Source organism: Plectropomus leopardus, chromosome 9 (genome assembly GCF_026936395.1).
Source record: "Plectropomus leopardus strain MGB_pleo_1.0 chromosome 9, ASM2693639v1, whole genome shotgun sequence".
In the NCBI taxonomy this organism is placed as follows: Eukaryota; Metazoa; Chordata; class Actinopteri; order Perciformes; family Serranidae; genus Plectropomus; species Plectropomus leopardus.
Window position 1 is genome coordinate 35,238,214 of NC_142184.1, and position 23,870 is coordinate 35,262,083.

At 41.4% G+C, this 23,870-nt stretch overlaps 1 protein-coding gene across 1 annotated transcript in view; it reads left to right on the forward strand.

The window, feature by feature from the left end:
• Positions 1-23,870, forward strand: part of atp2b3b (ATPase plasma membrane Ca2+ transporting 3b) — a 76,862-nt gene continuing 52,992 nt past the window's right edge. Inside the window, 4 exon segments of the mRNA XM_088082640.1 lie at positions 1-578; positions 9,244-10,059; positions 20,050-20,247; positions 23,227-23,484. Of these exon segments, the coding sequence (XP_087938766.1) occupies positions 9,819-10,059; positions 20,050-20,247; positions 23,227-23,484 (697 nt within the window). The 5' untranslated portion in view covers positions 1-578; positions 9,244-9,818.

The window sequence follows — 23,870 nt, forward strand, 5'->3', positions numbered from 1 at the left end:
TCTCGCGGATGCTGCGACCGAGCTCCTGTGCGCGCGGGCTCTCGCAGTGGCTCAACCCCTCCTCCTCCTCCTCCTCCTCCTCCTCCAAAGATGTCGCATGAGCTTCTCCTCTCACCGCGGCGTCTCTTTTCTTTTCTTTTTCTCCCGGTGCCCTTAACAGTTAACCTAATTCTGTCAAATTAGCAGCTCTGACCGCCGGGAGCAGCTAGCCCTGGTCTCGGAGCGCGGACTGCCCCCCCTCCCCACAAACGGAGGTGTTTAAACCCTCAACCCGGCGCATCCTCTCTCTCTCCCCGTCTCTCTCTCTCTGTCTCTCTCTCTCTCCTCCACCGCCGCAGAACTCCGCCGACCGACCGTCAGGTGACCGCGCGGAGCGGAATATTCATCAGCACCGTCGTCGTCTTTTCATCCCTCCACTCCTTCAGGGCAACCGGAGCTGGCGCAGCCCCGGTCCCCCCCCCCTCTGTGTACTCTCATCCGGTCTGGGACATTCTCCGCTCCACGCAAACGCAGATTAACGGGGATTCTGCCTCCCCGCCCGCGCGCTGATGCTGATGTCCTTGAGCTCGGCCTGCACGGTGAGTCGGAGAGTCCGTGCGTGCCCGCGTGCGTGACTGTTATTTACCCAGGGCGCCCGAGCGCCGTTTTTTATTAGGGAAGATGTATTGCTCGTGCTGTGATTCATTGATAGCATGTAGCATGGATGTTTTTGATGTGAACCAGGGCCTCATGTGGCAAGTCCTCATCCCAGGCCTTAGTCTGCCGGAGTAACAGCCCATACAGCAGGACATACCATAATTCCCTGGCAAACAGCGCTATGACATGTGTGTGTGTGTGTGTGTGTGTGTGTGTGTGTGTGTGTGTATGTATGTGCGCGCGCGCGCGCGCACTTGTGACCGTGGAGGTAATGATGCATATCCATCCATCCATCTGTGTCCCGTGTCAGCGGATGGAGCCCTGCCGCTTGCCTCTCGCTGTTCCCGGGCGCTAGTAGCCAGTGTACCCGGCCGGGGAGCTATTGGGTATCAATTGCGTTGTTTGTGTCGGTTACGGCGCGTCGCACCTGCAGCGCTCAGCTGCGGGGGGGTCGATGTGATCTGCTAATGATCTCTGGCCGGAGGGACCTTCACAAGTCGTCCTGTTCAGGGCCGCTTTGAGTTGGGCAGAGTGGGCCGGGCCGGTAACCTTGCGGAGGGACATAGGGTAGGCATGTGGCGCACCATAGGCTCCTCTCTCTCTCTCTCTCTCTCTCTCTCTCTCTCATTGCATCTTCAGTAGGCCTACTGACTGTAGTTCCTCCGCTGTGATCAGGACCTCCTTTGGTTGCCATATATGTGTTGAGGATGAGCAGAGGGATGAAGCTCAGGCACGTCTGAAGGTGACCAGGAAAGGTCGTTTTGTGTGGCAGACACAGTGTTTCAGGGGGACCATTCCTGCACACAAGTGCACTGTTGCTGGCAATTGCAAGTATTAAGTGTGTGTGTGTGTGTGTGTGTGTGTGTGTGTGTGTGTGTGTGTGTGTAGCTTTGGGTGGAGGTGGATAGTGTCTCATGTGGGACAGACATGGGACACTGAGTGTGTGTGTGTGTGTGTGTGTGTGTGCGTGTGTGCATGTGTATGTGTATGTGTGTGAGATGCAAGAGAGATGGATGCACATCAGAGTGGACACTGATCAGTCATAAGTTGTACCATCTTTCTTCCTTTCTTTCTTTCCTCCCAACTCCAATTCTATGCCTCTCCTTTCCTCAAAACTTCACCATCATCATCGGCATCATCCAGTTGCCTTAATGTGCTCTACAGTAATGCAGATATCTGTGCCCTGTTGGCTCCACACTTTTGCTGCTGGCAGTTGCAGGCATCAAGTGTGTGTGTGGGTGTGCGCGTGTGTGCGTGCATGTTGCTTTGGGTGGAGGTGGAGTAGTAGTGGCTCATGTGGGACAGACATGGGACACTGTGTGTGTGTGTGCATGTGTGTGAGATGCAAGAGAGATGAATACACATCAGAGTGGACATCAACAGTCTAAAATAAGTCTTTCTTTCTTTCTGTGTGCGTGAGTGCGTGCGTGCATGCGTGCATGCATGCATGCGCATGTGTGTCAGTGAGTGGACGATTGGAAAGGCATCTTTCCTGTTGGTGTTTTAGTAAAGAATTTCAAAATTGAAAGTTTCTTTCTTTCTTCCTTTCTTTCTATCTCCAATCGCATGCCCCTCCCTTTGTCAAACTGTCCCCCGTCATCCTCCTCGTCATCGCCGGCACTATCCCGTTGCCTTAATGTGCTCTACAGTAATGCAGATATCTGTGCCCTGTTGGCTCCACACTTCTAAGTGTGCTATTCCCGCTGGGCATTACAGAAGTGTGTGACTGGCGCCGAGCCAGCGACGGCAGGCAGCAGCCCAGATACAAGGGCCCCCGCCAGAGGTGACCCCTTCAGATGCCTGTCAGAAAGTAGGACTGCAGGTGCACAGGTGGACCTAGCCAGTGTAGGCGGGGGGAGACGAGATACTGACACACACTCGCAGAGCAGTAATGTGAACAGTCACCTATGATGACCATCGTGTGCTCGAGAAGTACAGATGAGTGCACACATACTCGTTAAGTCACATGTGCTCAAGTGTGTGGATGTAGCCTGGGTTGCCCTGTCTAACACACACACACACACACACACACACACACACACACACACACACACACACACACACGCACATGCACACACACAGTCAAAGCATAGTGCTGGTCTCCACTGTAAAATCTGACAAGTTAATTTTAGTTACAAATACTAGGAAACTGATTGTCTTGAATATTGTAAGTATAATAATCTTAATTTATGTTTGCTTTGCACCTAATTGTTAAGTTTACTTAAAATTTAGTCTTATGTAGGCCTGCTTGATTTTGTGAAGTTTCTGTAACTGACAAAATGACAAGTCTAATTAAATCAATAATTCTAAGTTTTAGCAACTTTAACCTTTTTAGGTTATGATCCCATTTTTAAAAGGAAAGTATTATAGTTTCAGATGAGTTGCTAGCATTTTCACCAAGGACATTCACTTCCTCGATTGTTAAAATTATCCAGTATTTCACAAAAAGCAAAATTCAGTTTAAAAATTGATACAACCTCAGTTCTCCAAATATAAATTATCTTGAGACCGCTCAGATTTATGCTGTGACCTTGTAGAAAAGGCTTAACCCTCAGGTTTGAAAATACTGGATAGGTCTAACTTACTTTTAATAAATTAATCAAAACTTGGTCCATCACCTCCTACACCTACTGCTTACACTTCACAAATACTTTTGAAAGTTTGATTCATTTTACAAGTGTGCTGTAAAAATGTAAAAATGTAGGAAATAGATTCCCTTGAAAAATGTAAATAAATATTACTATTAATCTTAATCAGTGTTTACTTTTTACTATAATTTAATGTGTACGTTTACTTAAAATTTAGTCATACTTAATTTTGTGAAGTTGTTTCAACTTATAAATGACAAGTTAAACCAAGTTCACTGTGCTACATTATGTACTCTGCTGGCTTCATACACTGAAAAAAAGAATTGTTGACCAAATTAAAATCCTTACTTCAATTATTAACATGTAAACGAATTAAGTTTTCTCAACTCAATTTCCAATCAGTTGTGTTGATCAAGCTTGATGACTTGATTTGAAAAAACTGACTTAATTTATGTATTACCGATTGAAGTAATTATTTGAAGTTTTTTTTAGTGTACTAGTCAGTCATATTTAAATATTCTCAAACATGTTAACAAAACAGAACTCTGAAATCTTAGCAAAATCCTCTTTGTCATGATCAAGCTAAGTCAGACTACCCAAGTTGCTAACACTAAGAAAGAACAATGTGATTTTGGTCATCTTTTTTAAGTTACAGCAACTTAAAGAAAATTAGTAAATAAATCTAAATTTCAAGTAAACTGAAAACATATATATAGTTATATTCACTTTCACTTTTCAAGGCAATTGGAGATTATTTTACAGTGCAGACTCAAATCTCGAAAGGATCCTCTCTCCCGTGTGTTCCCCACTCAACTTTCTTCCTTCTGCGATAAAGAGAAAATACCTGAGGTAAAAGAGTGGGCCACTTTCTCTTAAAAAAAAAAAGCAACAAAAATACAATCAAATTGCTCCGACCCCCTGAGGGATGGTGTGCGGAGAAGCAGGGCTAGCATTCAGGATAAATGGGCAGGCCGCTGAGGATTGCTGTGACCTTTTGTCTGACTCTTTTCATGTTCAAACACATTTTCAGCCGGCACACCCCCCCCCCACTCCTCCTCCTCTCCCTCTGTCTTACTTTCATTTTGAAAGCACTGTGGTGTATGACACATTTGTGTGTATGTGTGTGTTATGTCAGCGATCATACAAGCGATGTCTCTGGGCATGAGTGTTAGTGTCTTTTTGTGTACTGTACATTTGTGATGCTTGTGTCCTGTGGCTAAAGAGGACTGTATTTATGTATGAGTAAGAGCTAGAAAGGCATAACAAATTGAGTAACAAAGACTTTTTTTTTTGCAATTTATGTAACTCGCATGTGCACTGTACACATCGAAGATCTGAGGCAAACAGAGAGACGTGGTCATAGTTAGTTGCAATAGTTGGGGAGGCTGAGTGTTATAAAATCAGACAGAATCAGTGAGTAAGAGACCGGGATGGGAAGAAAATGCATGACTGGCTGAGTAAATAAATGATTGCAGTAGCAGGAAGCAGATAGACAGGGATAGCAACAAAATGAGGGAGTCAAGAGAGAGGAGAAAAGAGGATGGTAAAATAATAACAAGAGATGAGATACCGCAAACTGAGGCATGTAAAAAAAGAAAAAAACAGATGTATACCTATATAGATAAATACAGATAGATGGGAGAGCAGGCAAATAAGAAAAGATGGAGAGCGAGAGGAAGCTTCAAAGGCAGAGCAGAGTGACTCAGTCATAAACTAACACTCTCAGTCAGGATAGAGGCATGGCAGGGCAGAGAGGGAGAAGATGCAAGAGGCAGAGGGAGCTGAGGGAGAGGGAAGAGGGGAGAGGAGGGAGGAGAAAAAGAATTTATGATGATATTTGGTTCTTTCAGTTTTTCATGCTCATCCTTATGAAAAACATCCCAAAAGGGCAATCAGAAATACGTTGTGTTGTATGTGATGCTGAGAATATTTAGTTTTGGGCAAATTTGCTCATGCTTCGTCTCACTCTGTGTGGCTAAAGTTGTCGTTCTGCCGCTGAACGCTATCTGTGTCAGATTTCAATTAAATCAGTTCCAGAGTTGGGCTGAAATGTTAATTCGGTGATTAGGAAATTGTTTTTCAGGGGATTCAACAAGAGCAGCACACTTCAGGAAATTTCCCTCTTTCAGGTCTCACTTGCCTCTTATTAGACCCAATGAATCGAACGGGAGTTAATTGCAGCAACAAGGCGTGTGGATGTGTCCAGGGTTGGGCATGGGTTGAAACAATGTGGATGGGCTGGACCTACCTGGTTTGAAGTAACATTACGTTGGTTGAACTAAAGGAGCAAATGTTGTTAATCTTTATTATGCTATTAGACTTGGGCAGTATGTAATATTTCATACCTTCCTGAAATTTCACAGGGGTATATAGTATGTGATGCTATGAATATGCAGCGCTAACTGTCACCCTCCGGACTGCGAGTGCGCTACTTAATTCAGCTTTTCAAACTAATAAATACACAATAGTAACCAACACAATGTTAAGAAAAGTAATATTCTCACACCCATTTCCTTATTAAACAGAGAAATACAACTAAGTAGCTTTTGAATTCAACTTTGTCTCGGTCACTGAAGAATGAGGAGGCTTAATCACCTTGTTAATGCATCATAAAACACAATTCATTCAGACTTGACAGAAACAAAACAAAAATCACTTTTGCTAGTAATCTAGTTAGTAAGTCAACTGTTCCAACAATCACCAGCTCCAGTTTGGTCAAAACAAATCCTTAATTCACCAAGTCAGATGTAAAAAAATGCTGTTATTACACACAGTCTCTCTCTGCCTGCTGGCCGCTGGCTGTTTACAGTCCTGAAACTTCTCCCTCCACCACAAGGTGTCACAGTGTCTTTCAGCTCAGCTGCCTGTTTTACCAGTAGTGACTGGAGACTGAGGTGTGTGTTGTGCACTACACACAATAAGTTTAATGAGTGCCTGTATTTATAAAACAAACCTTTAGGATTTCTTTTTCTTTTTCTTCTTTTTAAAGGTTATTTTTTGGCATTGTTGCATTTATTAGACAGGACAGAAGACTGATAATGTGAAAGCGGGAGAGAGAGGGGATGACATGCAGCAAAGGGCTGCGAGCTGGAGTCGAAGCCGTAGCCGCTGCAGCAAGGACATTGCCTTCATTTATGGGGTGCCTGCTTTATCCACCGAGCCACCCAACGCCCCACCTTTAGGATTTCTAAATACCCCGCTATAACACAGTGGTAATGCCCAAATCTACCAGCCATGACAATGCAGCGACGGCTGGTATTATTTAGTAAGTTTGAGAGTTTGTGTGTGTCATTGTAAACTATGGTCCTGTTGACACCTATATCTATTCTCGCAGGAACTGCCACAAGAGCAGTTTTGAGTAGTTTGCAGGTTTTTATATGACTGTCTGTCTGTGAACTCTTATTGTCAGTGCGATAACTTTACAACATGCAGACACAAAACTTTGCAGGTGTTTAGTTGAGATCACAATGGCCCATGGATGTATTAAGTGAACTGGGTACAGTGTTGAACATGGGACCCTTATTCATTTGTATGAGAGCTGCTCAGTGGCACATGAAGAAAAAATGGTTCAGCATATAAAATTACCTGGATGATCCGGGGATGATTGGCACTACTTCTGCGCTATGTGGCCCACAGAGCAAACACACTGGAGACGTAGGGCAGTCGAGCTCGGCTGATCACAGCCAAATGGCTAACTTCCAGTTTGGTGCTCTGCTAACTTGAATGGGGACAAGAGGCTTTAATCATGGGCCTCTTCTAGACTTTCTACATGTTATTGGGTCGAATGGATCAAGTCCTGATTGTGAAAAGCAGCATTTTGCGAGAATTGTGACGCTCCAAAAATGTATGGACTGATTTACAGATCTCTCTATCGCCATGTAAGTGAAAGGGTAAAAGTGTTTTTGGGCTGCAGGGCATTGCATGACGGTGTAATTACACTGTCTGGCCACTAAGAAAACTGGCTTCAAAGCCTGGCATACTTCCTGGGGGCTGGGGTAGGAGGCCATATGCCCCACCTGCCACCCCACCCCACCCCACTCCCTTATTTTTTCCTCATGGCTGACATTTTTTAAGCCATGTACTGCGCCTGATGTGAACCATTTGCAAGATAGTCTGTAGTTCTTATTACCTATAAGTCCCATGAAAGACCAAAAGCAACAATGACTTGTGCTGCAGAACTCCATTCATGGTTGTCCAAAAAAAGCATTAAAACATGTTTCTTTAAGTATTCACTAGAGCACCATATGCATAATGGTTAGTGGATTAAAGCAACATTCAGGAGATTGTCTGATTTCTTTTAGAGAATTAAGATTGTGCAGTTTGGCGATGTTGTTGTCACGGGCTGCTCACGCATGCACTGTGTTCCAGGCGTTAGTCGTTTCATTGTAAGAGGTTAGCTGCTAGCGAAGTGATAGCATAACAGATGGCTTGTGTAGCTATTGGCTAATAGCAAATATTAAAACGGCTAATGTTGATGTGTGCCGTTGGCCAGGTTAATGTTTATGATAAATGTTTAATACTTCAACGATGTTAAAACAGGAGCTAACCTCTCTAAATTCCTCATAAAGACCTGGTGATAGTTGGTGGCATAGCTATTATAACAGTATTTTGTCATATTATCAAGAATATCGTTACTGCAAAAATACACTGAAATATCTAATTTTACGGCCATATCACCCACCCCATCTGAGTTTTATTTTTTTGGCAACCCTAATGTCAGTGTTGTAGTCACAACTTGAAATGCTGCTGCAAAGTGGACACAAAAACTAATGATTGTAGGTCTAAACATTGCATGAAGTGAGACAAATGCTAAATGTGTAGAGAAACTGAGCAAAGGTTCACAATTTCTGTATTTAACATTCAGAACATCAATATAACAGTAAACCACTATATGCTCTGCTATTTAAAAAGACATCTAAAGCAGAGAATGAAGTCACGCTAACTCTGTGTGTAAACCGAGCTTCTCTGTGGCTTGTTGTGGTAAGCTGTTCCAGCCACAAGTGCATGTTAGTGCTTGTGAGTCGTGTGTGTCCCATTGACTATATTATCGCCGCCACTCTACACTGCACTTACATGGTGGATACAGGTGGTTATCGCTGATAAGGGTGATGGCTTCATCACAAACGCGTAATACCGACACTCTAGTTTTCTCCCCAGGTTAACACCATTAGCGCTGTCAGCACCGTTGCTTTTGTTAGCACTGTTCATGCTGTTAGCCCCTTTAGCAACTAGCCATGGATGTATTAAAGAAAGTCTGGATATAGCCATGGAGGCTAGGCCACGTTCATTCCTTTGAGAGCTGCTCAATGGCGCATGAGGCAAAAAAAGCTCTTTTTTCAGGTATAAAATACCTGGAGCTACAGGCCCTTGAGGCATGAGGTTGACCGAATTTTGTGCTTTGCTAACTTGAATGGTGGTCTAAAAAATGGAATCTTGTGGCTCTTTTAGACTTCCCATATGTTATTAAACTGGATGGCTTAAATCCAGATAGTGAAATGACTCATTTCGTGGGGGTTTTGAAGTTCACAAAAATTATCCACTGATTTACAGACATCTCTTTCCCTGATGTAAGTCAATGGGGAAAAGTCTGTCTGGGCATGTGGGCATCGTGACAGACCTGAATGGTGTAATTCTACTTTTGGCCACTACAAAATAATACAAAATTTAAATGCTTGGGGGCTTGTGGCTAACTAGCCATGTGCAGACAATCCCTGCACAGGCTCTGAATCATGGATATTCTCTGAATGTCATTTACAGCTCCTTGAAGTGTTCTTTCAGGGCTATTATTATACCAATAATGATCTTAGGTGTACAGATAATCAAATTTCTCATGTTTGTACCATTTACTAAATGACTGCATAGTTCAAATACATGTGTATTATTACAGATGAAGACTGGTGTGTTACTGGTAACCACTGCATCAAAAGAAGTTTCACAGCTGAATCCAGTCTGAGCATACTGTTTGTGAGTGAGATCGATAAAACTGAGTGGTAATGTTTTGTCTCTTCCTCTCTCGCAGGTCCTGGTGGTGCAGCAGTAGCTACCTCTGAACTGGATCCGCTTCCTGTCTCTGATTTATCAGCCGCCTTTGCCTTGCTCGCCCCTCTCTCCATCCGTCCATCATCCCTCCATCCCCGTCTGTAAGTCTGTCAACCCGTCCGTCCATCTGTCCATGGACTGGCCGTGACCCTGGAGGGAGGGGGACAGAAACGAGGAAAGAGCGGAGTCGCAGAGGAGACGACGGAAAAGAAAGCTGGATTCATTCAGACGTCAGGCTTCTCAAGGGCCCCTGCTTGCTGTCCTTGATACCCCTCACCCTCCTCTGCCTGTTATGGAGAATTAAAGGAGCAGCGGGAGGCTAGGCCAAGATAGTCAGGAGAAAAAATAGAAACGTCCCCTCATCGCCCTTAAATGAAATTAAAAAAGGGGTTACGTGTATCATCATAATTGCACATTTTTTAAGTAAGAGATCAAAACAAGATTCTTATTATTGAGCACATGAACAACTCTCCACCAACCAAACGAAAGGGGAACTGAATTGAGGATAGAGCGCAGAGAGAGCGGAGGACCAAAACAGAGAAAAACCTTACTGACATGTCAACAACAGCCACTATGGGGGAAATGGCAAACAGTGCAGTGGAGTTTTATCCCAAAGGGACACGAGGCGGAGGAGGAAGGGCAGATGGCAGCCATGCAGGGGGAGACTTTGGGGTCACAGTGACAGAGCTCAGGGAGCTGATGGAGCTCCGAGGGAACGATGCCCTGCAGAAGATCCAGGACAGCTACGGAAGCACAGAAGGACTCTGCCAGAGACTACAGTCCAGCACTACTGATGGTGAGTAGGCTCGGATGAATAGTTAAAAAAGTAGTTTGGTGGATGGATGAATTATAGAGTAGATGGCTCGATGGATGAATGGATGAGAGAACATGTATGAATAGACTGATGGAGGGAATGGTTGGCTGAATGAGTAGACATATGAATGGGGGAATAGATTGCTGGCTTTGTGGATGGATTTCTAGCGTGGATAAATGGAGATGGGTTAACAGTGGGCATTTAGTATTTCATACCTTCATACCCTCTTGAAAAGAAGTGCACTACTTAATACTAGGGCTGTCAGCATTAACACGTTTGAAACCTGTGCAAATAGACCTGATTTCATTTTCATCATGCCAAAAATTAGCAAGGGAGTAGTAAAAAGCTGCAATAAAATTGCCTGAAAATCAGGGTAAAAAAAAAAAATAGAATAAAGTTTAAAAATAAAAAACATAAACAAGGAAATGACCCAAAAGGTGCTTAAAATAATCATAAATCAGTACCAGAATTTAATTGTATAATTATGATAATTGTAAATATCTGTCAGGACATTCTTCCCTAGATAAAAGAAAAAAAAAGTTCTAAATAACTAATTTCATGCAATTTGTGGGGTCTTTCTTCCTCATTTCCCTTTGTCACATTTTTGAAAGACATCAAACCAATCTGCTCAGGGTTCTAAGATAAACATTATTGCAATGGGCAAAAGAACATTGATGTCAATTTAGGATTTAAAGGTTTAATCTTGATGAGATGAAGGTCTGTATATAATGTTTGTTTTTTTTAAAAAAAAAAACAGGGCAAATATTCCCATCTTTAAATGGCTACACCGGGCTTAGTTTTGAAACTACAGGACCCGATGAATCAAGTGGCACCGTGCTCCAAAGTCAGGCTTAATTTTGGCGATGGAAAAACATTCTGGCCATTTCACAGGGGTCCCTTGACCTCAAGATATCTGAATGAAAATGGGTTCTAGGGGTACAGAGGCTGTGTCCCCTCGCCGCAGCGGCTGCGGGTTTGATTCCAGCCTCTGCGCTTTGCTGCATGTCACCCTCTCTCTCTCCCCCTTTCACACTTCGCTGTCCCACCAATTAAAGGCAAAACACCCAAAAAATATCTTTAAAAAAAGAAAATGGGTTCTATAGGTACCCGTGAGTCTCCCCTTTACAGTTATACCCACTTTATGCTAGTCCCATACAGTTTTTGCTGTCATTTGATTCTTAATCAAGACAATCTGGTAAGAACTGCTTTACCTTGCCAATGTGGACATACATTTCTGTAATGCAAAATAATTGATTGAAAATGTGGCTAAAAAAATTAAATAATTGCCACTAACTATTGAAATTCTGCATTTAATTGCAATTTAAAATATTTTATAGTTTAACAGTCCTGATAAATACACAATATAAACCCACAAAATGTTCAGACAGTAATATTCTCACACCTATATTCCTTACTAAGGAACTGTACAGCTTTTGAATTCAACTTTCTCTCGGTCATGGAAGACTGACGAGGCTTAATTGCTTCGTAAACTCATCATAAAACAAACCTCATTTGAAATTGACAGAAACGAAATAAAACTCACCCAAAGCATCTTGGTTACTCTTGCTAGTAATCTAGTTTGTAAGTCCACTGCTCAAACAATCACCAGTTGTAGTTTAATCAAAATGAATCCATATTTTTCTGAGTTAGATATTCTCAGCGGGGACTAACAGCTGGTGGCCGCCGGCTGTTTACATTTCTATAACTAGGCATGCACAATAATATCGGCAGGCCATCGACATTATCAGATATTGGCTTTAAAATGAAATATTGTATCGGCTAACATGCTGATTTCTGCCAATATCACAAAGCGTAAGTTCTCCCTCCACCACTAGGTGTCCCAGTGTCTTTCAGCTCAGCTGCTTGTTTCACCAGTAGAGACCAGAGACTAAGGTGCATGCTGTGCACTACATACTCTACGTTTAATGAGTGCCTGTGTTTATGATGATATTGAAAAACGTACCCTCAGGATTTTTAAATACCCCGGTATACTGTGATAACCCCCAAGCCTAGTTAACAGTGAGGTGAATTGGCACACTAAGATGAGTTGAGAGGAGTGAAAGGGTGGATGACATCGTACTATTTGGTCATTGCATGAGTGATGTCGCTGCAAAATGTCAAGTTTAGTCAAGTCAACTTTATTTCTATAGCACATTTCACACAATGTAGGATCAATGTGCTTCACTCACAACAAATATGCAAATGTGTCCAAATCATCTGTCTGACTTCATCCTTTGGCTCAAACAAACGAAACAGATCACATATTGTCAGTCATTCACGCTGAAGTTTCACGCTGACAAAATGTTATAATCACAAAAAGTGTCCAAGACAACACTCATTTTATTTTACTCATACATTATTACTGCACAAGTGGACTGAATTGAACACTTTCACTGCAGTGCAACACACCTCAGACTGAATGACGCAGAATGGAACGAAAGCACTTTCCATCAAACAGTAAAAACACGTTTTATTCATGGAGTGTAATCCTGGCTGGGATGGATTCCTGGATAAATTGATTGGTGAATGGATGATGGGATTATAATGGATGCATGGACGGAAAGCTGATAGAGTAAATCCATAAATGGATGAGTGGAATAAAAGTGTGCAAGCGTCGACTAGAATCTCAAATGACACACCTGCAGTGTCTGTAAATGTGGGTCCATTTATTACCATACAAGTATTTTCAAAATTCTTTCAATTAATCTGTTAATCATGTTAGGTCTGTGCCTTGTGATTTCTGTAATTTTTGATTAACCTGCCACGGATTCTCACTTTTGAGAACCAGAAATCAGCAAATATTTGGCATTTTTGCTTCAAAAATGATAAATGAATCATCAAAATAGTTGATTATTAAGAATTATTTTTAATTGACTTATCATTTTGGCTCAATTTTTTTCCGTCTATTTTTAGAGGGCCACTGTGTTGGATTTAAGGGCATCTATTGGCCTGAATGGCATATTCATAACTATGTTTTTATTAATTTATAATCACCTAAAAATAAAGAGTCATTGTGTTTTTGTTACCTTAGAATGAGCCATTTATTTCAACATGTGAAGTGGGTGCTCCTCCACATAGTCCCCCATATTGTTTCTACAGTATCCCAGAAGAAACAAACCAAACACTGGCTATGGATAGGAACATTTTCTTTTATGCATCAGTCACCATAGTTCTCCTACACCTTTGGCACACAGGAGAAATTTCACCTCTGCAACCTCACCACTAGATCCCACCAAATCCTACACTGGACCTTTGATAACAAATAAAGAACCATAAGTAAGGGTGAAACATCAGTCTGAATCAATGTAGTGAAAACATTAATACAAAATTATTGAATGAACTGCAGTTACGATAAAGTTAAATAAAGAAGCTACTGTCATATAATGAAGTTGAATACACTACTGTTACAATAACAATTATAAATAAGTAAGTTAAATAAAGTATGTTTAGAAGGAAATTTTCTAAATTATTCTTATAATTAAATAAACCAAAATGGGAACCATGGTGCTTTTATTTTGAATGTCCTGACATGTCCCAGGAAGGAAGTGTTGATGTTTTTTGCTGTGGACTTGAAGCTTCTGGTCAACAGTTGGATTTTAGTGTTAAACAGTTAAACAGATACCGCAGCGCCTTTAACCGCGAGGATTCATTCACTGTGAGTGGCAACAAACTAACAGCTCTCAAGTTTAAATATTACTAATATTTGCAAGTCGCACTGGTGCTTTGTGGTTGCTAAATGTGACTAAATAGTCAAGATTTGAGCTCTGCAAATACAAATACACACCTCACCTGCTCACAGTTAAGTTAGACTGTTACTGCAGCTCTGTTAAACCTTATGATTTATTCTCTGTAAGCTGGAAACAAACTAACAGCTAAACAGTTCAGATATAAAATAGTATTTGCAAATCGCAGTAGTGCTCCATGGTCATAAAACATGACTAAATAGTTACAGTCTGGAGCTCTGCAAGAGCCCTGCTTTGTGTATGTGTGTGTGTGTGTGTGTGTGTGTGTGTGTGTGTGTGTGTGTGTGTGTGTGTGTGTGTGTGTGTTTGTGTGTGTGTGTGTGAGAGAGAGAGAGAGAGAGAGAGGCGGGGAGCTGTAGGAGAGAGCGAGAGAACCAAAAAAAAGGTGGCTTATAAAAATGTCAATTTTTACTAATTTTTACAATTTTTACTAATTTTTATGTTTGTGATATAGTCATTTTATATATCGCATGTGGATCAAGCCACGATACCTCGAGTATATTCGATATAACAATGAACAAGGAATAGCCTGCTTAAGATATAACTTTATTGTTAAATTCCAAAGCACACTTCCTTCCTAAACATTCAAACAGTGCTTGCATACTTGCACCAGGCAGCCAAAGCAGGGTTTCCCACGCATTCATTTATTTGTGGCAGCATGCCACGATTAAAACATGTGCCGCCACGTATTGATTTTATATGATTTTGGAGCTGGACCGGTCATTAGGAGCGCTATTGGAATATGTATACTGTTCGGTTATTCACTGCACCACAATCTTGGTACGCAGAGTGCACTCTGGGCATAAATGGAGCAGTGGAATATCAGATGCAACAAAAGTGAAACCATTCATTTCCCTGTGTCTAAAAGTTTGCTCTTACTCACTCCTCTACAGCTTCTCCTCTCATCAATTGATCTGACATGAGCAACAGACTGAATGTAGAGAGTGGACACAGAGGGATTAAAAAAACATACACTCACACACAAGATAAAAACAAAAACCATGACCTCCGACCCAAAACTTTTTTTTCTCACCATTTTATGACAATTTCTAGATTTAGGTTTAGTTTATTAAAAACGGACAGTGCAAATTAATAAATACACAAGGTATAAAAATGCTAGGATTATCCAGGAGGCGATTTTTCATCTGTAGTCCCTTGGCCAAGGTGTTAGAAGAGGCTTCTTAAAAAACATCTAGGCAAAAAACCAAAGAAATAGGACATACACTTTAAAAGACTTCTTTAAACACATCAGCAAGAGAAAGAAAAAACAAACAAACAAAACATCTAATTTACAATTTAAAAGCACTATAAGTGGTAGGGGCAAGTACATATAGAATGACATAGCAAAGCAAGCAGGACATATAAATAACAGCATCAAAATGAGTTAAGTGCTGACAAGTCTAAGTATAAATCATCCATTGTTTTAACTGGTTACTGGGTTTTAGATTGTTAATTGCAAAAATAATTAATATATTAATCCATGATTAAACAATCATTAGTTGGAGTCCTGATAATAGCAAATGCTTGTTAAAACTGACCAGGGCCAAAGCACACACACTCTTTTCTCTCACACACAAACACATACAAAAAAGTTGATGTAATTATGTCAGTCAAATAGGCCTATTTGTCATGACTACTGAGGGCAGAATTTGGGTTTCTGTGTCTTTACTGTGTGTGTGTGCATGCGCCAGGGATCTATTGGCATGCGCCCACTTGTGTGCTCTGACAGGGGTGTGGTACCACACTAAAGCCACTCCTCCAACTACTTTGTAACCTAGCAACACAATAGCAGAGAGAAGTTGGCCGGACAAGTCAGCAAGAGAGAGAGATGACTGAGAGCTGTGAGATGGTGAGGAACACAGAGGAGTGAATGGAGGGAGAAGAGTGTTCAAGTGTAAGCTGAGTCTATTTGTGTGTGTGTGTGTGTGTGTGTGTGTGTGTGTGTGAGGGAGAGAGAGAAATGGAGAAAAAGTGAGAGAGTTGGTGGGTGTTAAGTTACAGTAAGTCTGTGTTGAGTGTTGCTAATTTGATACTGTGAGCTGGTCAGGAATCAGTGCAGCAGGTCCCAACAAAGCCAGCATACAATCAGAGTCGTGTATCTGCAGTTGTCCCTACAAAGCACAGTTGGCAAACAACAGACACACACAGGTACTGCCCTCTGTACACTCCGACAGACTTCTTTTGCACTGTGCTAACTTTCAAAAATTACATATGGTGTCTTCTGGTGCAACAAAGCAGCCAAAGTGTAAACACAGATTGTGAACAATGTTTCCTACCAGGCTTGGACAGTATGTAACATTTCATACCTGCATTCTAGAGCTGGGCAATATGACCTAAAAATAAAATCTCAGATTTTCAAACCAAACATGATTTACGAATTAATCGATTTGTTGTTATTGGTTGCGTTGAAATGACCCGTAGCATCGGTCTGTTGTAGTAAAAAAATATCCCCTCCAGCTCTCTGTGGTCTTTTCACATATACAGTTGTACAGGTGAGGCAGCGTGGCTGGTAGCACATAACTGCGGTGAATAGTTTTCAGCATGTGGATAATGCCAGGCTTTTCCACTGTATATACAGGCACCATATCCTCAGCGATATGCATCAGTAACAGCTTTGCAGCGGGTCGCTGGGACGCAACGGGACAATGATTCTACTAATGTCGGGTGCTTTTTACCGGCTGTTTGTGTGCTGACGCGGTCTAGTGCATCTCGGAGTGAGACACTTCCCCCTCATTGGAGATGTTCAAATAAATCGGTCCAGCTGCTGCCTTTACTTGCAGCAGCATTTAAACAAACTTGGCTGCAGACTGTGGATTGTTCCAGATCTGATGCCGCAAAACCGAACTAGTTCCAAACAGCTGACGAGACTGAGACTTTTTAGGGAATGTACTCTACATTGTCATTGATGCTTGCTTGTCATGTAGTGGTGAGTGTGTTTCTTTAGGAGGTATGCGCAAGGGGAGGGTGCAGCCTACTGTGAACTACGGAAGCCCTAAGAGAACATTGGAGGGACATATTTGAGACACTCCAACAAAAGCTGCTGCCTTTTAGTGCGATTACAATATTACTGATTGTAGAGGACGACCGTGAATTGACAGATCAGACAGATAGATAGGAAAATGTGGGTATATGTATTCTAGAAATGTCAACAGAGATACACATCTTGCAACAGTACTGCATAAATGGATATGACAAACACACACACACACACACACACACACACACACACACACACACAGTCACACACAACAGGGTTAACATACCACATGCGCAGACATAATGATGCAGCTGATGCTGAGCATCATCTGTAATATGATACATAGAAAGTAGAGTGGGGGTTAAACCAATACAGAATGGGATCTCTCTCTCTCTCTCTCTCTCTCTCTCTCTCTCTCTCTCTCTCACTCTCACACACACGCACGCACACAGATATGGATACCCCAGCACTGCAGTATGAGACCATTATATCGACACTGAAGAGACGGAAAAGAGGAGGTGGAGAAACGATGAGAAAGAGAAAGAGGGAGTGAGAGAAAGAGTGTGTGTTTGTGTATATGTGGTGTGTGTGTGTGTGTGTGTGTGTGTGAGAGAGAGAGTGTGTGTGTGTGTGGGAAGGGGGGGTTGATGGAAAGCTAGAACAGCTTGCCGCATTGTCAAGGACACATCAAGGAGAGATTGAGAGAGGGAGGAAAAGAGAGGAGGAGGAGAGCCAACGAGAGAGGCTGTGGAAAAGGGTGAGGAGGAAGGGTAGAACGACGGGATGGATGAACGAGAGATGGAAGGAGGGAGGGACGGACTAATGGAAGGAGGATACAGCTCACTACGATTACTCAGCATAAGGTCACCTGTTTTCTCACTCTCTCTCTGTCTCTCTCTCTCTCTCTCTGTCTTTCTCTGCCTCGCCTTGGCCTGAACCCTGTTGAGCGTCATATTGCTACACAACTCTTTGGCAACCCTGGGAGCTGCATATGACTCCCTGCAGCAAGCACATTTGACCAGGATGTCTCCAAACACACACAAGCACATACACACACACAAACACACACACACTCTCACAGGCAAACGCACGTAAAGATAGTCACCGATCTTGGCCAACCACAGCATACAAATTGACCCCCCTCCCCTCCCCAATAGCCTATCAAAAAAAAAAAAAAGGAAGAAAAAAGAAAGCTGTGCTCCAAACCTCGCACGCTGGAGGAGTGACATCACCTGTTGCTGGGCAGAAACCTGTTAGAGACAGGAAGCCCTGGACCTGATATCATGGTCTCCATGGAAACTGAATTACTTAGGGGTAAGGTTGAAGGGGAGAGGATTGTAAGAGTGTTGCAGTGAGGATGGAGATGAGAGTTTGGAGGAGGGAAAATAAACTTGGAGTTAAATCCGTTCTACTGAAAAGAAGAAGTTGGTCAAGGAAGTTTTGGCTTTTTTGAGAGATTTTGTGCCAATTGGGCATGTGCGTAGTGTAGTCGTGTGAAATGAGTTTGGAGTGTTTTTGTGAAGGCAGTTCTGTGTGGAATTTTATTTACACTTTTATGGATGACAGAGAACATGGGACCATTCATATAGCCACTGATTCAAAAAACTTTTTATTTCAAATAGCAATTAAGTCACTTAACACAGCAGCTGGTTCTGAAAAAGTAATTTGATTGGACAAAAGGTATTCCATGAGTGCAAATATATTTCCAACATCGCTGAGACTTTTATGTATGCAATGTATCCTCATACAGTGGTTCATATGATATCTAACAAATAGGGCTAGACCAGAATATTCTGCTATTTGGATATTTTTTAATTGGGTAGGTATTTTCAGTTTAGAATTATTATTATTATTATTATTGTTATTATTATTATTATCATTATTATTATTATTATTATTATTATTATTATATTTTACTTATTTATTTTTTTGCAGAGAAAGAATGTGATTTCAATGTCTGTGAAAAAACAAACATTTATTTTGGCTTTTCTAAGTCACATGATGCTATGGCTATGTGCTTGTCAGGAGGAACTGGTGATACTGCATCACATAACTCTTTAAAAGTTGAGCTGATCATCCGGAAGTTTTGAATTCACAATTCCTCTGTGAAATCATGGACTATCATCTCCCAGAAATCCCTCATACGTGGCCACTCCCACATACAATGGGCTTGCCTTTCCGTCATCGCTTGCATAACACGCCTACACCACCTTGGATTGAAAATAATGACAGCTAGTGTGGTGGCTGCAATAGTAATAAAGCTGCTAATGTTTTAAACATCCATCACCATGATTCTTGGAATGTTATTGCCAGAGGAGAAGTCGCAGAATATCGCAAGATAGGTTTTGGGCAAATCTGTAATGGAAACCTGGCTAGTGTGTCTCTCACCTGACACTGAAACTGTCAGGGGTCAGCTGCTTATCAACCTTATCTGGTGATCAATGTTGAGTCCAGAAAATGGTATTTGGGACAGCTAACAAATTAGTGACTACGAATGATGTTGGTTAAGTTTAGGGAAAGAAAAATGGTGATAGCATAGTTTAAAATAACTAAAAGTACACTCAATTTCACACAGCTCTGAACACCTGTCTCCTGGGGGAAAGTCCAGAATTTTGTGTTCACTAGGTCTACATGTACCCAAGCTGGCTATTTGGTTTCAAGCTTCTCAGTTTCACATGGTCATGAAAACCAGTCTTCTAGAGGAAAGTCCGGAGACTTAAAATAAATCAAAGTTCCCTTTGTTTCGCACAGGTCCGAACACTGGTTTGACAGTCCCAAGTTTTGTGATCCATCCAACACCCCAACCTGCCTCCATATGGAGACTACTTCCTTCTTTGATCGCAGTCTTTCTGATTTTGGCTAATACATGAATTACCGGCTCATGACTGCGTTAGTTATATATGATGCATTTTTTTCATGGGTGTACATACACACTAGGGGAGTGTCCAGGGAGTGGCCTTGGGTGGCAAGGGCCACCTCTGAAATCTGATTGGCTACCACAGGTGCCACCCTATTATGACTGGGTATCTGTCCTGTCAGTTTGAACAGTGGGACAAGTAAACAGAATTTTTGTTTGCAGACCCCATTTTGAATTGTGAATGTGGCGCTGTCAAATGTGTGTGCAGAAGTATTTTGTTTGGATCCGTTTTTTTCATGTAAATTTCACCTAAGTGAAATTTGCTAACATTTCATCTCTTTCTTATTCCCCCCTCTTTTCCGCCCTGTGTCTCTCTCTCTGTCTCCATCTGTCAGGTCTCAGTGGGGACCCGACAGACCTGGAGCGTCGATGCCAAACGTTCGGCCAAAACTTCATCCCCCCGAAGAAGCCGAAGACTTTCCTGGAGCTGGTGTGGGAGGCCTTACAGGACGTCACACTCATCATCTTGGAGGCCGCTGCAATCATCTCCCTCGGCCTCTCTTTCTACCAGCCTCCGGGAAAGGACACCGAATGTGAGAGCAGGGGCAGCGGGGCTGGGGAGGATGGTTTGGCAGGTTGTGGAAGGAGAAAGTTGGGCAGCGAGGGGAATAGAAAGAGAGAGACATAGCGAGGTGAGAAAGAATAGTTCATCTTCTGCATAGAGTAACGCCTGATCAGTGCTATCCTGGTTAAAGAGGAGAGCAGGAATGAGACATGGTGGAGGCTAAGGTTGTAGAAAGAGAAGAAAAGAAGATATTTTGGTGGTTGAAAGAGAGTTTTTGCTCTTCACAGAGCAAGAGAGCCGAAGTAAATGGAGAAGGATGAAACAGAAAATGAAACGCCTTTTACAAGCATTAAAACAAAAAAAGGGGAAATTTTCAGAAAATATAATATTTTTTACATGTTTAAAATTATGTCACAGAAATATGTACGTTTGTATATGAGCATTTTTTTTCAAGTCATTTTATTCCTGTTTTTCTAATCGTTTTGTGCTAATTTTCAGGTCTTAAAAATTGTTTTTTGTTGATTGTTTTTTACCAGTTTTGTGCTAATTTTGATTAACTTTTTGTCAAGTTGCTCATTTCCTTTCTTCCAATGTTTAAAAAAAGTCCGAAGTGTGTAAAATGCAGTGGGAGGAAGATTGAGGGAGTTACAAGCAGCCAATGGGCTGAGCTTAATCGAATAAAAAAGATAATAAATGAGAGTAGGACTGAACAGAAGATGATAGGTAAGTAGTTGAGAGCAAGACAGGAGACAATGGTAACTTTAAATAATGTATTAATTTTTTTTCCAAGAATAAATAAATATAGGCCTTTCAGTTTAGTTCATTTGTTCCACAATTAATGAATTTGCTTCCACTTAATGTTAAGTTAATTCGAGTTCAGTTCATCCAAGTTTAGTTTTTAAACTAAACTTGGATTTCCCTGTGGAAGGAGGGGTTTCCAGGGTTTAGTTAGTCGCTCGCCAACAAATGTCACCTTGCTCTTGGAAGTCCATCACAAAAATATCTGACCGCTGATATCATAGGCTTGTAAGGTTCATGTGTGTGAGGAATGCTGTAGAATGCTGTAGAATGCTGTAGAATGCTGTGTGCTTAGGAGCGGTTCTGCTCACCAAACAGCCTGATGGGATGAGAAACCTGCATATAGCGGCCTAGAATTCACTATGAGGTTATTGGGTTTTTAACCTGGGTAACATACACAACAACATATCAGAAATCTCCTTTTGAGGTGTTTGAACACTTCAGTGCAGAAAGCCAACAAAAAAGAAGAGCCAAGTTTTACCAAAGTATATATACAGTTGGGATGATAATAAGTTCTAATACTGAATTGCAGAATTGTAATACCTTCCTCTGATGGAATCAGATTAAACTGATTGCCAACTGAATTTAAAAATCAAAGTATTTCCATCATCAAGCGTGATTCTTATCGTAGAAAGCTGAGTTTTCAGTTGATAATGCTAATAAATCAGGTAGTTTTTTTTCTGTTCTTTCTGATGTTGTTTGGGTAAAACACAAAGAACTTCTGTGCAATGATCTTATCTTCTTTATTGGTTGAAATATGAAAATGCACAAAATGAAAAGCATATAGACCATAGAGTTGTTGCCATTATCTCTTTGGTGTGTATTTACCACAGTAAGCGGTCATGGCAGAGAGGAAGTGAGCTCAGTGAACAGGAGGAGGAAATATGTGACGCTGTGGCTCAGTCTGAAACCTCATAGTTCACCCCAGATAACAGCAGCACACGCAAACTACTCTCTCATTATTTGAGTAATGGATTTGTAGTTATGCACTGTGTGTCATGAACGTTTTTTTGGTGAATGGTAGTAAATTATATGATGATAAACACTATCTGTAGACAAAGGCTGGCACTGTGCATAAGTCGCTGCAGTCTTAACCCTTTGAAAATGTTTTTTCAAAGTATTTAAACCTCTGAACCCTAAATGGGTTGGCTTTCTTTTAAAAACATGGGGAAAAAGGCATTGATCAACTTTGCCAGTAATGCTCTGCAAAATGCAAGAAATTTGTAGATTAAGAGTAAAAAAAGGCTAGGGAAAAAGGGTGCTATAATTACAAATATCATAATGGTCTTTAAAATTATGTTACAGAATGATTATAATCTATCTGAGCACTTTTCTCAGGTCATTTCCTTGTTTTTTGTTTTGTTTTGTTCTTTGACTTTCATTTTGTTTGTGCTAATTTTCAGATAATATACTAATATACTAATACACTTGAAACCTAGCAAACTGGTTTGGGTTTTTTCAAAAACAAGGGGAGAAGGCAATGAGTAACTTAACAAGACATGGCCCAGAAACAGAAAAAAAACGAAACAAACAAAACTGTAAAGAAAATTACCTGGAAAAAAAAGAACACAAAAAGAGTGAAAAACAATGCTGAAAAAATGTGTATTTATTATAATTTTTTAATTATATTTTTTCTGTCAAATTATTTGAAACATAAAATTATTGTAACTACAAATTTAGTTTAATGGACACTTTCCCCTATTTTTTGGGTATAATAACCTCTAATAATCCCCTTATTTTAAAACACATTTTTAGGTAATAATTTTCTTTCCTTTCATTTTACTTACTCATTTCTTGCATTCAGTTGGACATTTCTGGACAAGTTGGTTGTTGTTTTATTTTCTGTGTTTTTGTCTTAAAAAAAATCAAACCAATTTGCTTGAGTTTCAAAGGGTTAAACCTAAAAAAAAAAATGTTTGTTTTAGCTCAGACCTAAATGACTCACTGTGGCTCCCCCGGAAAGAATCGTGGTTTTGGTGTGTCAGTTGAGGTTCACCCATCACCCATTTTTTTTTACATTTGGATCACAGATTGTCCCCTTAACTTTGCTTTCCATCTACATTTGGTAACATATGTGAAATATAGTGAGACTATCTAAACTATCCATACCACCAGCCAACTGGTGCTTTAGGTGGGTTAAATACAAGTTGATTCAGTTGTGATGTCACAAAATGTCTAACCCCCCATCCCTCCGCTCCCCTCTCTCCAGCGTGTGGGAATGTGGCGGCGTCTGCAGAGGATGAGGGTGAAGGTGACACTGGCTGGATTGAGGGCGCCGCCATCCTGCTGTCTGTCGTGTGTGTCGTCCTGGTGACGGCGTTTAATGACTGGTCCAAAGAGAAGCAGTTCCGGGGTCTGCAGAGTCGGATTGAACAAGAACAGAAATTTACTGTTGTGCGTAAAGGAAACGTCATCCAGATCCCTGTGGCGGACATGGTGGTGGGGGACATGGCGCAGGTCAAATACGGTAAGGAGACCATCGCAAACGCTTACTTACTTCTTTTGTTGCTCATGCCTTTCTTCCATGTTTTTGAAAGAAATCATGCCAATGTGCTCAGGATTCAATGGGTTAAACAAATAGTTTGACATTTTGGGAAATAAAGTAATTTGCTTTCTTGCTGGAAGTTAGATGAGAAGGTAGATGGTACTCTCATGTCTGTTCACTAAGTATTATTAGAAAGATTGCAGATGCTACAGCCAGCAGGTGATTAGCTTAGCATAAAGACTGGGAACACAGGGAAACAGTTAGCCTGGCTCTGTCCAAAGGTAGGAGAATCACCCTACTAGCACCTCTAAATTTTACCAATGTCCAGATGCACGTACATGTGTTTGTCCATCTGTCCAATTCATGTT